This window comes from Buteo buteo, chromosome 22 (assembly GCF_964188355.1).
Source record: "Buteo buteo chromosome 22, bButBut1.hap1.1, whole genome shotgun sequence".
NCBI lineage: Eukaryota > Metazoa > Chordata > Aves > Accipitriformes > Accipitridae > Buteo > Buteo buteo.
Genome location: NC_134192.1, coordinates 47,166 through 63,910, shown reverse-complemented (window position 1 = coordinate 63,910; position 16,745 = coordinate 47,166). Strand labels below are relative to the sequence as shown.

Below are 16,745 nucleotides of genomic sequence, written 5' to 3'. Positions count from 1 at the left end.
TTACAGATACAAGGTGCTTTTTGAGGGGTGTCATGCTTAAATATGATCCTTTAACCAGGTTTCTGCAGAAGCAGGTTTTCATCTTTCATATATGTGGGAAGTGAAAAGGGTGAGTCCTTCTGTAGAAATTAACTGCTGCCGGTGGTTAGGTTTTGCCTGTTTGTTGTTGCTCTGAACAGTTTATTTGTAGTGTTAATGATTCCTGCACCGAGTGCCCTGAAGGGTAAGAGCAATGTGGGAATGAGTTGATCGCAGGATGTCACAAGGTGCACAGTGGGGCCCTGTGTGCTCTGGCTACTCCTTCTCAAAGGAATTTGTATCCCGTCCTGGGCTGGCCAGTGCTTGGGCTGCAGGGCTGAGCTGGCTGTGAGTTGTGGTGCTGCCGGTGGCCAGCCTGTTTGGGTTCCCCTTGCAGTGAAACGGTGCTTGTGGGTTTGTTTCCGGCGATGAGAGGAGCTGCTCAGGGTTCACCCTGGAGGAACCTGTTCCCGGACATCAGTCCAGCCTGTCTCTTGGAGCGGTGGGACAGCACTTGGAAGAGGAATGAGCTGGAGCAGGAGGAGAAATGTGGACTGCCTTGGATGACGCAGTCACCAAGTGCTGCTGTTCCCACTCGGGCACCTATAGGAGAATTATTACGGCAGGCTCATAAAAGATGTTGAGACCTTTTGTAAGGTGTGATTTTTGTGGGATTTACAAAATTAGGAAGGCCAAGGGAGCACACCATCCTCGTGTGCAGTGTGAGCGAGGTGGCCTGATGGGCCCTGGCTCATCAGGCAGAGCAGTGTGCTCTCAGCCCCGGCCTTCTGGCTGCCACCCACTGCTCTCCTGAAGGTTATTTACTGGAGAGGAGATAAATGTTGCTCTGTTTTGCACCCAGCTAGGGAGATATTGTCTCTATGTGATTGTGTGCTCTGGCTATGCTTGCAGGAATCACGTGTTTTGCGTGAGATAATGACTGCGTATAGCTAGGCAGCAGTGAGCCTGCGGCACGTTTGGTGTTGGGGCCCTGGAGTGATGCTTGCAGGGTGCTTTTTGAGCACGATGTATTGGGGAGGGAGGTGTTGGAAGCTAAATGAAAGGGACTACTGGCCAGTGACCAGCATAGGGGGTGGTCATAATACAGGGCACTGCTACTGTGGGAGGAGGTCCTGGGACAGACAGAGTCCTCGTAGGCCAGTTTGTAAAGGTCTTCATTCTTTAATTCAATCTTTTATGCGCTTTTCATGGCCAGGGAATCAAAGAGGCAAGCTATGGCCCTGCTCAGGTGCCACAAACTGAATACAGTCACGTTCCTAAACTGCCCCTGCCTCTTGTCCCAGGGACCCCAGGAGGGTTGGAAGCAGGTGAAGCAGCAGCTCAACCCTGTCAAGGGAACAAAAAGCACTTTGTACCTGCTGAACAACCTCCGCCCCACTCCCCACTCCACCAACTGCCGCCACTGCTCCCAGAAGTGAGTGAACAGGAGGCCCGGCCTTTCTGAGGGGATGTGAGGGGCTTGGGGAAGGGAATGGGACAGTTTTTCCTTTGAGGAGGGGGTGTGGGGGGGAGGCAGGCAGCAGGGAAAAGCTGTCACAAAGCCTTGATTGTAAATTAAGCCCTGTTGTTTCTTGCCTGTGCATTGGGGCATGTTCCAGTGTCTGCTGGCTGCTCAGCTGGTTTTGAGCTGGGTGCCTGGCCCGGCAAATGATGGTTCCCAAAAGGCAGGAGCTATTCCGCAGAGCTGAAGAGAATTGGGAAGTGGAGTTGAGTCCTCTGTAGCAAAAGCTGTTTCCCCTTCCCAGCCCACAAGAGCTTTCTTCCCAAACTGTGCATCTGAAATTTTTTTCCCATGCACTGCAAGAAAGAGTTATCTCATGGCTAAGTCCACTGCAAGTGTTTCTCTTTCTCCCTTGGCCTGGACACTGGGCTTTGCTCACGTGACGTGTTGTGATGGTCTTAAATAGCACGGGAATGTGCAGTCTGGAGGATGGTACCTCCTTCACCACGTCAAGTGAGCAGTATTGTCCAGGAAGCTGTACATCTGTCTGTCTCCTCTCTGCCACAGTAGCCGATAGCAGATGCAGGGGGACGAGTATAAACAACAGTGTGAACACAGAGTTTCTCAGGGTGCTCTTCCAGTTTTCTGTGATGTATGGCCAAGAAGTTTCCTGTAGTCTCTGTATTTGTCCTGTTGGTAACATGTAAGGCTTGGTTTGTGAGAGGGTTCAGCATTATTATGATACTTACATGTTTAAGCTGGTCCTGGGGGCAGCTGTGGGTGTTCAGCACTGCTCCAAACCTGTCCTAGTCAAGTGAGACCCTGGGCAAAAAGAAGAGTGCAAGGCTAACGACTGGCTGTGCACAGCGTGCTTTACGGGACTTGCCGAGTGCACGCAGGAAAGGGGGTAGCTGCTTCTCCAGGGTGATGCGTTTGGGGCCGTCCTTTTGGTTTCTCTAATCCTTGCTCTCCATCTGGTACTTGACAGGGCTGAATTGGCTGAGCCTCTAGTTTTATGCCAAGATGTGATCCAATATGCACCTTCCATGGGGTAACACTAAAGATAGGGGCTTTAATCTCACTGTTCTTCATTAAAATCCTGCCTACCATGAGGCAGGGGCATTACACCTGAGAGCCCGCTCTGCCACCTCGGCTTAAGTTACCTGGAGCAAGTTCATCCACCTCGTTGAATGAGGATGCCAGGTTCAGTGTCTGTAGCACCAGGGTTTCAGGTGATGCAAAGGTCTGTATCCCTGTAATGGATAGAATTCATGTGCGTGCAGCAGTCTCTGTTTGCGTCATCCGAGTTTTCTGTCTTCTAGATACTCTTCAACAGTCAGGGAGTCATGGGTAGGTTATCCCTGCCTGTTGCCCCTCTAGCCTGTGTATTATAGTGTGTAAGTCTTACTGCGTGGAGAAAATGTGGTGGGGTTTTTCTGTGTGAGAGGACACTAAAAGATACCTATGAGCAGGTATGCTGGGCTAGTAACAGTTACCAGGACTTTAATTTTAAAAAATAAATTAATTAGAAAATTGCCTGGCTCCTGAAAACTGGACATAGAAAAAAATAATTACTTTTAGATATCAAAATCCCCCTTTCAAAGTAAACTGGCACCCAGTACAGGAATGTTCCCTTTTGTTTATGCTCAAGGGCTTTATCTGGTTTGAGATAATGGAAGCAGTTGGGTTTCCACCACTTCCTTTAGGAAAATTTCCACTTTCAAAAAGATTTCCATCGCAGGAAATACTCAGATTTTCTAGTTGGTTCCCTCAGTTTGGTTTTGTCCCAGTATCCCCAGTGCCACCAGGCTGTTCTTACCCAACTCTCAGGGCTTAGACCTCCCAGCTGGAGACTCCAGCAGCTCCTCTTGCAGTGTAAAATTTGGTTCTTCCCATCCTTTCTTCCTTGGTAAAGCCTTTCGGGCTGTCTTTCATTCTCACTGGAATCTGCATCTTTGGATTTAAAGCTTAAGTCTTTTTCATACTTTGAAATAAAATGGTATGCAGTGCAGATGTGCAGCAAACCTAGGAGTGATTTCTCCAGCTGATTTGTACTTGGTTGCTTGACAGTGGTTTGGGTCTCTGCCTGAATGTCTCTCAGAAAAGAAGAAAGTTGGATTTGGGGTTGCTGTTATGCTGTCTCTGACGTAGAGACAAATGCAACAATTTATGGTTACTTGGTCCCATGTTTGGCTGAGGGTGTCTGACAGAATGGCTCTGTAATAAGATAACAACAGCAATAAACACCTTCTTTGACATGGTTTCTAAAGACCACCCTGGCTTGGAGAGGAGAAAAATTGTTTTCCCAGAGTGGAAAGCTCTGGTGAAGCCCAGCTACAAAATTCCCTCTTGATCCAGTCTAGATTTGGGTACTTAAGTAAATGCGGTTCCTTTTAACATGGCAACACTGCTATGTGCAGGAGGCAGGAACCTTGCTGCAGTCGGACAGCTGCAGGCTATCTGCAGTGAAGCTGACACCCTTCTTGTTGTTTGTCCTGTTTTCCTTGAGATCAGAAGCCATGGCAGATCCTGAGCAGTTTTAGGCTTGTCTTCACTGCAGCTAATGTTGCCTTTTAATCTGGATGCTGTCCCCAGGCTGGCTCCTCTCCACGCAGACCAAACTGCCTGATCCTGCTCTTGTGGGCTTTCAACTGAGGCTGCAGCCTGGTGGCTGCTTTACTCGAACCAATAACTCTTCCTTGTTTCCATGGTCCTCCAAGGTCTTGTCGCTCATGGAGTATAAACAGTCAACTGAAAACATTGCCAGCTGGATCTGTTTCCTTGTCGGGGGAAATTAATAGCCAGGGCTGATAAACCAGTGAAGCGGTGCAGAGGTCTTTGTGTTGGATGTGATGGTTAGAGCTTGGGACCAGGAGGGTCCAGCTGGGAAAACGCTGTCACTTGCTCCTTTGCAGAGGGCATGTGCAACCTGAGCACGTGAGAGCCAGTGTGTGTCTTCCTCCCAACTCTTGTCTTAGCAGCTCCAGTCTCCACTTCTGTTATGTCTCAGCCTTTGTGTGTATTAATCTATGCCTGGTGAACCTATTGCCCTTGACATGGGAATCCCAGTTGGTTGATGAAACTTATGGGAGAGTCCCTGCCAGGTGCCTGTGTAGCCCCCATGTTGGGGCTTCCTGTGGTTCAGCTGTTCAGCACATTGCTCTGTCTTCCGATGAGGGATGGCGTGGGCTTTGTCATGCACAAGAGCAGGAGTTTGAGATCTACTAGCCTCTCACCCTTGAGTGGATGTGCAAGCCCTGTCTTAAGGCCGGCGTGTGGCAGCTTGTACTGGATCATGTTGTGCTCCTCCCCCAGGAAAGAGTGTTCTTCCAGGGCTGGGAACCTCCTGCTTCTCAGGAACACTGTTCTGATTAAATCTGCAAGGTACATACAGGTACCAGTCTCTCCTAGAAGCCTGCTGCTGCTGAACCCTGCCTTTGGGACACAGAACAGTTCAAAATATCCGTGTCCAACGGCAGGTGCACATAGGTCCTTAGCAGAGGCAGATGCCTCTCTAATAAGGCAGCTACAAGAAATGCTGGTGCCTGAGGTCTGGAGAGAGGTCACTGCAGAGAGCGCAGCAAGACCGTGCTGATGCAGCTCCCTATATGCAGATGCTGATGGGTAGAAAAATCTCAGGCCTGGCTTCTTGAGACCTCTATGCTGTTTAAGGACATAAAAACCTGGCTTCTTGCACCACCACTTGCTAGCCCCTTTACGATGAAGAGCTGCATATTAGTGTGGCAGCACATGGCGCCCCACACTTAACGTCCAGGTGAGAATGGTGGAGTTTTGGTTTGGGGCTCTTAAACTCTGAGATGCCATGGGAGTGCTTGTCCAGGTGTTTGGTGGGTGGCTATGCGGAGAAGGCAGACTCCATCAAGCAATTCAGTGCCCAGCATGCAGGTGTCCTCTGCCTTCCCTCAAGGGTGTCCATGTGTTGTGCAGTGTGCCTGGGGCCCTCCTCCTGCCCAGCTGCGTTTCAGCTTGGATGTGGGGATAGCGGCGTCTCCTCTGCTTCCTCTGAAGCATGGAGAGGGGCATGTCAAGACTTTGCTCTGTTTAAAAGCCACAGAGTGAACCAGGAAAGCGTTGTGTTAACAAAATCAAGCTTTATCCCACTGCATCCATAAGATGGGCTGTTGCCTTGTGATGGGCTTGGACACAGTTAGGATGACACTTCCATTCTCCACCTTTGCCAAGGGAAAAGGTTCCCAGGCACTGGACAGGTTTGCTGAGGGATGCAGGCAGGGTGTGCAGTTCAGTGCAGTGTCTCTACCACCTGCCTTGGGTACAGATGTGAAGGCTCATGCTGGCCCACTGAGCGCTCTGGGAAGCTACTTGCTGCTCTTGCACTCCTGTGCTTTCTGTGAGGGGACCTGAGTCTGTTAAGTCAAACAGCTCTTTGCAAGCTTCCTGTAGAAGGGATGAGCCAGCCTGGGAGTTGACATCCAAAGTCATTGAGGGCCTTTTGCTCTCTGGCTTCTCTTCATGGCTCTGCTTTGCAACGAAGCTATCTGGGAGACAAGTCTTTGCTGGTGACAGTTGTTAGAGCAGAAGACAGTAAGATGGTTGATGGCAAATACAGCTTTTGGAGGACATGGTTTGGAATAATACTTGTATACCATCCTTGGGAGACGTAGCCCAACTTGCTCTGCCATTTACTGAACTTAAAATACACTTTTTATCTTTTCTAGCAGGCTCATCTTGCATCAGAGCATGACAGAAAGCAGTCAGATGCCAGGCAGTGCTTTGCCGTTGCCTTATTCCAGAGCCTGGACAAGCTACATTGCCATGTGATGTTCGCATCTGGATTTTTGACTTGACAAGTTAGTTTAAACCTTATGGACCTCAGATTTTCAGGGGAAGGAGTGCCTTACTATGTATTCAATATGTGACACTTCACTTTCATGGGAATTCTTCTGTTCCCTTTTCTCACTCCATGAGTCATTGCATTTAGAGAAGGCTTTTTTTTAACCCTTAGGTGGAACTAGTGGAAGGTAATGAAGTTCCTCACCTTGCTGCTAGTGCAAGTTCCAGGCTAGCACTTTGTGGGGCAGCCTGTTTCTCTGTGATTAAGAATGAGATGTCCTCATCTTGCATTAATCCTGCAGAGATTGCTAACAGAAACTCCCAGAGAAGCTACAGCTGACTGGTTTTGTGTATTTTTAGAGTCCTTCTCATCAGTGTATTTTACCCTCTATAATCTTCCCACGAGATGCTCCAGGCTGTCTGTGTTGTGCTATTGGGATGGGTTGGCATGTTTAAGGTAAACTGGTGGAAGCAGATTTGGTGGGGGGAAAAGTCATGAAGGAGGAGAATTGGTTTGGAGGCTAGTGAGTATGAAATATTTACACAGCTATGAGATAATCTGAAGGGGAAACAGCATGTGCTTTCTGTGTATGTGTACGTATGTATTTGTGCGCATACAGGGCTGTTGTCTTTTTGTCAGATTCCCAGGGTTTTTTCTGCTGCTTCTGGCAAAGAACCACTAATGGTTTAATAGCTTATCAGTGCCTGCACACAGAAACAAAGGTTGGTACTTCCTGATTTTGTGTTTTCTTTGCTTTAAATAGGAATTCCCATTCTGATTAACATGAAACCTGGAAACTGAGCTGTCAGACCAGTCAGCTTTTTGAGATCAGTGCAGAATTCCTGACTGTGAGCAGCTTGAAGGCAGTCCAGGCACTGTTTTCCTGCTGTACAACCCCAGGGGTCTGCTCACCTCCTGAAGGAAACTCGTGAGAGTGCGTGACCCAGGACAGATCATTGCTGAAGCACCTTGCTGTGAAGTGGCTAGATTGTACTGCTCTGGATGTATTTCTCTCCATCAGCCAGGTTTGGCATGCTTTTTCAGTGATGACGGGCCAAATTCTACCCAGTTATATTCAGCATTTTGCTTCTCTTCCAGCATTGAGAGGTTTGGGAATGTTCTTTACAGCTCCAGGTCTTGGAATCAAGTTACTATGAAAGTCGGTATTCAGAAACATGGAGGTCTTTTGGTTGTTCTTTTTTGTTCTAGAGTTTGTAGAGAAGGGCTTGAAAACAAGACAGCTGTGGTCTTGAGATCCAAAAAGCATTTGACTGAGCAGCAGTGTAATGGTGTTTAAATAGTCTTAGCATGTCTGGAAGGACCAACATAGAATTTCTTTGAACATCCAGTGCTAATGGTGCAGTGGGTCATGGTCCCCCTGCAGCAGTGTCCACCAATGAACTGTTTCTACTAAAGTCAGGGACAGAATTTAGACTTTTATAAGATGCCTAATTTTTTTGCTATTGGCATAGTACTTGTCAGATCTGGCATTATTCAGTAGAAAATATCCTTCCCCTTTAAGAACATTATTGTTTTAGCCTTTTTTTCCTCTCCTCTTTGCCTTTTCCTTTCTCTATTTCTCATCCTTTTTCCTGGCCTCCATGCCTACTCTTTTCTTCCTCCAACACTTCTTTCCCTGCAGTCATTCCACATTCCCATCTCCTGAACCATTACTCCCACCCTCTTTCAGACCACCAAAGCACTCGGCAGTCATGCTACTACACTTGGGACTGCTCCTTTCTCTGGGACACCCCACTGATGGGAGGGCAGACATTAGCAGTCCCGGGTATGCCTCCCTCTGGTTTAAACTTGAGCTCCTTTTGGCCTGCTCAGGGCTTTAGCATTGTGCATCGGACATTTGTGATTCTCAGTTTTGGCATGCCTGAGTTTTAAAAGGGAGCAGTTGTGAGTTTCTGGGTGAGCTGCTGATTAAGGGGAGGATTTTTAGCTTACCATGTGAGTCGGTTCTCAACATGTTTTTTTTTTCATCCCTGAAAATGACAGGTTTTTTTCAGAGATAAAAAAGATATATTTTCACCTGCTACAAAAAAATGGATGAGTGAGTAGCGCAGGCATTTTGTTGTTGCTGAAGCATGAGCTTGCTTGCTTGCAACATCCTCCTTGTTCTGAGAGGTGAAGAAATAGAATGAGTCTTTTCTGCAGCACTGAAAACCACCTCTTGAATCCCCTCCAGACTGCAAGAGAGTGGATACAAAGTGCTTGTACAAATGGTTCTTTTGTACTATCTTTGGAAATATTAGGGTTTAAGCCTCTCACCTCAAAGAGAAAATGGAAGTTACTGGTTTGTTTTGGTGGATTTGCCTCTCTGGGTCCCTGCAGTGGTCAAACCTCAGTGGATTCTCAGGTGCTGCTTGTTGTTTTTGTCAATTGATGAGTGGTTGAAAGAATTTCTTTTGTTAGTGTTTCCTCAGAGACAAGAAGCACCTCTAGCTGCAGCAACAAGAGGTGGTCCTGTCCTTACCTGCCTGGCTGTCCTGCCGCCAGTGCAAGGCAGCAGAAGTGGGCAGGGGCTCCTGCCACCGCCCCTGTGCCCTGCTGGTTTGTGTCTCAGCCCTTGTGTCTCAGTCTGTGACCTGGGGTGACTGGACATGTGTTTTCTTCTGTCACCTGCACAGGAACCTGCGGTAGAGGGGTAGGAATGTTTTGAACAGCTGCAGCTGTTTGCTTCAGAGCACCTGCATCAGAACTCTTGGATAAGCCAGTTCAAGATTTACCAGGCTTGCCCTGCTGACCTGCTTTCTGATGGATGGTGTAAAACACAGCTGGCCCCAAGCTCTTCTGCGTGACTGCGCTCTGCAACCCATACTGAGTGGCTCAGCACATAGAGCTGCTCTACAGGATATTAGTTAGTTAATACCAAAAGCTTCTCAACTGCCATAAACCATATCAGTGCAAAAGTTGAGGTATTTTTGCCCTTTAATGTAGACTTTGAAAAGCAGTTGCATGAAACTGTATTGGTGTGCTGTTTCACTTGATGCCACAGAAATGAGAACATGAGGAAGTGCAAAATCATGCCTTCGTCAGGATTAATTGTGCCTTGTGTCCCAGGTTGGATGTGCTAGGCCCAGGTACAAAGTCCGCTGTGCCACTGCCTGTGTAACCATCAGGTTGTGCAGCCAAGACCAGTTACTGAGACGTGTGCGTTTTCCATGTGCTCTTCCACGGATGCTGCAGTCAAGATTTTCTGTGTATTTCCTTTTTTCCTGCAAATGAGCCAGGTTACTTTATTTGTGGAGTCAGTGGGCCTTGCCAGTGGAGCCTGTGTGCTCTGGGAGTAGCTGTCTCCTGTTCAGACTACAAGAACAAACTCAAACCAGACTAGAGACACCAGCTGTCAGTGAGGACTTCCCAAAACATGTTGGCTTCTTCTGCTGTAGCTATTTTCAGTCTTTCTAAGCAGGAGAGATGTCAGTGTTCTCCTCTTGTGTCAATATTTCAGCAGGGGCTTTCCAAAGCAGTCTCTGGGCAGAGGTGAAGAAAGGAAAATGTTTAGCTATAAAGGAGTTTACTTAAGAAAACTGTGAAAATAGTCTGCTTGAAAAATATACATCGGTCCTTGGGCTGACCATGGAGAAGCTTGGAAGAAGGAGGGCTAGCCTGCTAGTTAGCTAAGCATGTGCTCCCATGCTGCACGATACAGCTGGGAAGGGTCCCATTCATGCTAGCCCTGAGTCCATCTCTGATCTGAACAGTCATGGTAATGTTTTAATGAGCTAAGAGCCACCACAATGTACTGCAGTTTCCTGCTGCCCCACGTTGGTTTGGGGGACAGATGGGATCTCATTTGCACAGCATTGAAAGCATAGATCAAAACCCTGACTCACTAAAAAGAAAACATTTTTCCATTTTTTCAATCAGCTGGCTGGGTCTGCAGTGACCGAGCACTGCACAAATGAGCTGGTGCAGCTGTCAAAATCTGCCTTTTACTCCCTTTTCAGTGGAATATTGTGTTGGCCCACAAAAAAGTCGGGGAGGCAGCATGTTGCCTGCCCTGACCCAGCTGTCTTGTCCATTCTGTGTGAATAGCTCATGTACTTACAGAGCAGGCAGCTCCTTAACACTGTGATTCACAGGCTAGTAAGCCCAGCATGATTTCAGGTTTGCTTTCAAATGCTGAACTGTAACCTGCAGCATTCAGGGGACACTTCATTTTCCTTATCAGTACTGGCATGTTGAGGTCTTCCTGGAGAAGCCCTCATTGCCCCTGCTAGTGCAGAGATGTCGGTCTTAGGTTGCCAGATCTGCCACCTCCAATCTCACCCTTAAAGAAAACCCCAGCCCTGTGCATCATTAATCACTGGGGAGACTATAATGCTGTGAATTTCCCTATCTTTGGTACAAAGTCTGGACTCTCCATGGAGTAAAGCTCTCCAGGGCTAGCAACAGGACCAATTGCAACTTCACTGCTGAATTTTTAACCCTGGTGTGTCTACTTCTTTTCTCAGTGCTGTGTGCTTGTGAAATAAAACTGCTGGCAATAATTTGTGATTCTACATTATCGTGAAGAGCCCACATGCTGCAGATATTCTCATTCAGGCTTGGCTGCACGCTGTTGTAGTACTCAGCCAGGAAAGACACATTATTAACCTTGAAGCACACTGATTTTTCTCCTTCTGGGTGTTTCACAGTCATGTCAATGCAGCACTGTGCAAGGTGGGGCAGGGAGCTGAGAGGAAGGATATCTGATAGGCAGCACTTGAATTTTGTTCATAAAAAAATCAGGTTTGAAGGTAACCATGTGTAAAATGAGTGTCAGCAGCTTTCTCAAATAAAGCATTGGGATAAATATTTGACTGCTTTTGGCTGCACAACTGAGCTCTGCTTCCCAAGCCCTTAAATTGGTAGTGGTTGCATACTTCAGGTGGGCACAGACACAGCAGAAGCACCTCTTTAATGTAGTTAAGCTACATGTGCCCCTCAGATGGAGAAAATGTTTTTGCCTTTTTACAAAGAGGTACCTGTGGGATGCCCTCCCTCCAGCCTCAGCCAGCCAGAGACCTCTCTTCTGACTCTCCTCTCCTCTTCCCTGCAGTTCTTCACAGAGTACGGTCCTGATTATGTGCTGGAGATCACACCAAGCTGCAGACCAGACCGCAATGAGCCACAGAGAATTCAAGAAGTTCTTAACTCTATCAAAGGTGAGTTGTCCAAGCCAGCACTCCTGCTTCAGGCTTACAGGTCTTTTTAGAGAGGACTTCAGGAAAGCTCGTTGGAGTCTTTCTCACTGACTAGAAAGGTGAACCACATTCACTTGACTGCTCATTGTGTACAATGTCATTTGTTTCCTGCTTCACTTGGGATTCTCAGTCTTAGTAGCACATCAGCTCAGAGCTGTGGGTCCCTGTTAGCGAAAGTTGCCATTGCCTTTCCTCTGGCTGGGCAGAGGAGCATGGGGCCTTGTCCTTATTAGAATCATAGAACAGCCCAGGTTGTAAGGGACCTCAAAGATCATCTGGTCCAACCTTTCGTGGGAAAGGGAGCCTAGATGAGATTATCTAGCACCCTTTCCAGTCGCATCTTGAAAAACTCTCGCAATGGGGACTCTACCACGTCCCTGGGGAGGTTGTTCCAGTGACTGATTGTTCTCACTGTAAGAAATTTCTTTCTTGTAACGAGGTGAAACCTCTCCTGATGCAGCTCATACCTGTTGCCCCTTGTCCTCTCCATGTGGCTCCTTGTGAAGAGAGAGCCTCTGTCCTCTCTGTAGCTGCCCTTCGAGTACAGAAATACTGGATACCGAGCCTTCTCTTCTCCAGGGAGAAGAGATACAACTCCCTCAGCCTTTCCTCATAGGGCAGATTCTCCATCCGTTTGATCATCTTCATGGCCCTCCTTTGGACCCTCTCCAGTCTGTCCATGTCTTTTTTGATTTGTGGGGACCAGAACTGGACATAGTACTCCAGATACAGCTAACAAGCACTGAGTGGGATGATCCCATCTGTATCTCTGCTAGTAACGCCCCTGCAGATGCTGCCCAGCATCCAATTTGCCTTCGTTGCTGCAGCGGCACACTGCTGGATCATGTTCAGCTTGCTTTCCCCCAGGACCCCCAGGTTCCTTTCAGCAAGGCTGCTCCCCAGCCACACAGACCCTAGCCTGAACTGGGATCTTTGGTTATTCTGTCCCAGGTGCAGGACCTTGCCTGTGTCATTGTTAAACTTCATGCTGTTCTTGTTAGCCCACTCTTCCAGCTTGTCCAAGTCTCTGTAAGATGGCTCTCCCTTCTGATGTGTCCACCTGAGCACCCAGTTTGGTGTCATCAGCAAACTTGGTGAGGTTGCTTTTAATCCCATTATCCAGATCATTTATGAAGATGTTGAACAGTGTGGGGCCCAGTATCAATCCATGGGGGACCACACTTGTGACAGGCTGCCGGCCTGAGTAAAAACCATTGATCACCACCTTCTGCGTGTTGCCTGTGAGCCAATTCCCTCCCTACCTGCTTTGCAGACTGCCCATCCAATCTGTGTCTTGCCAGTTTGTCCAGGAGGAGACTGTGGGAAACAGTGTCAAACACTTTGCTGAAACCCAAGTAAACAACATCCATTGCTCTCCCCACATTGACAGAAGATGGTATTTTGATGTAGAAGATGACCAGATCAGCCTGGCATGATTTGTCCTTGGTAAATCCATGCTGGCTTTTCCCAGTCACCTGCTTAAGTTGGTTTGTAATAGTTTCTAAGAGAACTCGTTCCATGACTTTCCCAGGGATTGAAGTATGACTAATGTGCCTGCAGTTTTCTGGGTCCTCTTTTGGGCCCTCCTTGTAGATGGGTGTGACAGTTGCCCTCTGCCAGTAATCAGGGGTATCCCCTGATCTCCATTACTTTTCTAATATTATATATTATATAATAGAATATGTCTATAGACAGTGGCCTTGCAAGAATGTCAGCCACTTCTCTTAACATAGATTTATGTGGGTGGAACCTTTTGCAATAGGTCACAGACCACCCATCCCTGCTGGTCGGTGGACACTTGCATTGTCCAGCTATGCAGGTAAAGACAGAGGTAGAGAAGGTATTGAGAACCTCTGTCTTGTCAACATTATTAGTAATTGGTTTCTCTGCCCTTGTTAGCAATGGGCCTACGTCTTCCCTGGGCTTCTGCTTACTGCTCACATATCTGAAGAAGCCATTCTTCTTGTGTTAACTTGATGTTTTGCCACTCAGAGGGACCTTGGCAGGCTTGAGAGGTGGGCTCGTGTGAACCTCATGAAGTTCAACAAGACCAAGTGCAAGGTCTTGCACGTGGGTCGGGACAATCCCAAGCGCAAACACAGGCTGGGCGATGAGTGGATTGAGAGCAGCCCTGAGGAGAAGGATTTGGGGTTGTTGGTTGACAAGAAGCTCAACATGACCCAGCAATGTGAGTTTGCAGCCCAGAAAGCCAACTGTATTCTGGGCTGCATCAAAAGAAGCATGACCAGCAGGTCAAGGGAGGTGATTCTCCCTCTCTACTCCGCTCTCATGAGACCCCCCCTCTGGAGTACTACATTCAGCTCTGTGGCCCCCAACATAAGAAGGACATGAACCTATTGGAGCGAGTCCAGAGGAGGGCCACGAAGATGATCAGAGGGCTGGAGCACCTTCTGTGATGCTATGATTCATTCGATGAGATTAAACACTTGCTGGATGTGGTTGTGGGTGTCATCAACTTCAGACATATGTGCCCACAGAGGCTTCCTACAGAAGAGGGCAGCTAATTACAGCTAGACAGAAGAAGCTAGGGCTGTGAGCCCAGGTCTCAGCCTGGATGCAAGGAGGGTACCATGGCTGGGATTACCCTGTCAATAAGAGAGAAACCCCTTAGTGGACTGCCTGGAGCTGGGGGTTAATGTTTGGATGTAGGACGACCTGGAGGCTATGTAGGGCTGAATGAGAAGCAGATGCTTTCAAAGAGGCTATGTTCCAGCTGCTTCTGATGCATGGTTTTCATTCCCTTTCATACCACAGTGTCTGAATTCAAGAGAGGAGAGCTCACATATTTAGCCCTTCCCCTGCACCATGGCTAGCTTTTCAGTTCCCCAGCCTAGTTTTTCCCCAGCCTCTCCAGTCCCCAGCCCAGTTTTGACTCCTAGACTTCCTTCCCAGTTGCTGACAGTCCCGTTATCACAGCTTGGTGAACTATGACTTCCCCCATGTACACTCATCACCTGAGTTACAAGACTGACATAGGGTATTTTACCACCTTCTGCCTCTTTGGTTTAAATCACCATTTGTTGCATCAAAAGTCCAAGTTCTGTATTTTTATGCTGTGAGCTCAGGTCCTCATCCTGCATGTAAGTTCAGTTGGAGCTTGTCAGTTAGAGAGTGAACCCTGCAACACAAAAATAGCCCTAGCACAAGTCTTTTCTCTGAGACAGTGCTTTGCCCTGGAGCCAAGTTCCCATCCTTTGCTCCCAAGACAACAGGAGTGCTCCGATTCGGTGGAAATAACTCAGAAAACAGCCATGTCTTCTAGTGTCTTACAGAGAGATGAATAAAAGGCAAGACTCTACGCTTGCTGAAGTGGGCTTGTAACATGGCACACTACCACCTCACTTGGATCACATTCAGGCAGTTGTCCCCAAGCCTGTGTGAGGGACCGCTGCCTGGGAGGAGGTGGAAACCTGCAGGACTGGTCTGTGCCCATCCTTTGGAGATGGGCGACTTCAGCGCAGGTCTGTTGAAACACTTCTTTGGGAACGTTTGGTCCACCACCTGATCACAACTGCTTGTGCTTTGTTACATACAGCTCCCCCACTCCTTTTCTCTCCTATGCATGATGATTTTTGTTTTCTTTTTTGTCGTGCTGCAAAAGAGCAGTCTTTATTGTCATCTGTCAAAGTGCTGTCTGGGGCATGAGGCAGTTACAAACCCTGTTCCCAACAGATACTTGACTTATGGGCTCCCAAGGCAATTGCAGCTTAACTAGACTGGTTTTCCCTGCGGTGAGTTTTCCACTGCACTTATAGTGGCAGTACCAGAGGAAGCAGGAGCGAGTGGGGTAAGGAGGGTCCATTCCCCTCGGCAGTGAAACGGTGATGGATGGAGCAAGGCAGAACAGCAGCCCCTACTCCAGGCTGTACAGGGGGATGTGGCACTGCCAGCCCTGGGTGAACGGGCCTGCTGGGCGCAGGGCCGGGTGCTGGATGGACTGACAGCAGTAGAGCCATGGCTCCTGCTCTTGACTGTTGCCTCCCAGCATTGCTTTGCTGCCTGCTTGGCTGTGCTGGCAGCTGCTGGACTTTCCATCCCCTCCTGCTCCAGCAACTGTGGCCCCAGCTACCATGCAAAGCAGTAAGCGTGAGTGCAGGGCATCCAATGCCCCGGCACGCAGAAAAAGTCTTTATCATCTGCTTGGGATGTGAACCACCATGTCTAAATGGAAATTGTGGGTGAGGAAGCAGCAGGGAGAGGACAGGGACTGCCAGCCCAGCCTGCAGGCTCTCTTTAGCACACTTAACTGCTCCAGAATTGAGGGTTGGCTGCCAAGTGCTTTGCCCAGGGTCCCACAAAGCCCCAGCTACTCTTTTTATTTCAGGCCTAACGAGAGACCCTGGTCTGCCTTTGGCAGGAGCATGTGTAGTGTCCTTGGGACTAGCTCCTGCAGCACTGGCCTCCCTCCGTTGGCCCTTGGGGCTGAGCCAGAGCCGCTGTGCTCTTCTCAGAGCTGCCTGCAGGGCTGGGCCTTGCCTGAGGGCAAAGGAAGGTGGTTCCCCACCTGATCTCCATGCATGTCCTCAGGAGCTGGGACAGTCCTTTAGCCAGGCAGGAGAGTCCAGGGCAGGTGGTTGGGTCAGCCCTGCCAGCTCCTGCCAGCCTTGTTCAATGCCCTTGCCCATCTGTCTTGTCCCTGTCCCCAGGAGAAGCTGGGGGCAGCAAGACAGGGCTTGTAAGTCCTTTTCACTCTCTGTGCATGTTGTGATGTATTGGTGTTAGAAGCAGAGTAGGAGGAGGTGGGTGGGAGATGCAATGGCCATGGATGCCCTGGAGTGTCCATTCCCAAGTACAGGCCAATCCTAGGGAGGGGATATCCCCCCTGACCTGTCCAGGAGGGGAGGAGGAACAGCATTGCTTCAGAGCTGGAAGGGAGGGATCTATGCTGTGCACTCTTGGCAATGCATCCAGCCTGGAGGAAGGACAAGGCAGCAGGGAGTGAGCATGTGCCCCTCTGGTGCTGGCCCATGAATCCTGAACCAGCGATCAGCCTGCAGGAGAAACTCATAGCAGAAGCAGTGGCAGGATCTTTGGTAGTTCCCGAAGTCTGGCTCGGAGGAGGGCAGCAGCCTCTGAAGGGAGTGAGGGGCCAGCAGGGACTGGGGTCTGTGCTGAGCCTGGGTTTCCTGTATCACTGCCCAGTCTGTCAGGTGTAGAGGTGGCACCCCTGCCCCTGGCCAGGCCACTCCATCAGGCTGAAATATCAGTGGAATTCTGCCTCCTTTTATTTGCA

The 16,745-nt window shown here is 48.8% G+C and overlaps 1 protein-coding gene across 11 annotated transcripts in view; it reads left to right on the top strand.

Annotated features, from left to right (window-relative positions):
• HDAC8 (histone deacetylase 8) overlaps nucleotides 1-16,745 on the top strand; it is a 45,879-nt gene that overhangs the window by 28,610 nt on the left and 524 nt on the right. For 9 of the 11 annotated variants that reach the window (XM_075053661.1, XM_075053656.1, XM_075053657.1 and 6 more), the window contains 2 exons: nucleotides 11,347-11,452; nucleotides 14,775-16,740. In XM_075053661.1, the coding sequence (XP_074909762.1) occupies nucleotides 11,347-11,452; nucleotides 14,775-14,833 (165 nt within the window). In that variant the 3' untranslated portion in view covers nucleotides 14,834-16,740. Of the gene's footprint in view, nucleotides 1-11,346; nucleotides 11,453-14,774; nucleotides 16,741-16,745 lie in introns of those variants that run through there. The other 2 variants (XM_075053655.1, XM_075053659.1) reach the window with 1 other exon arrangement.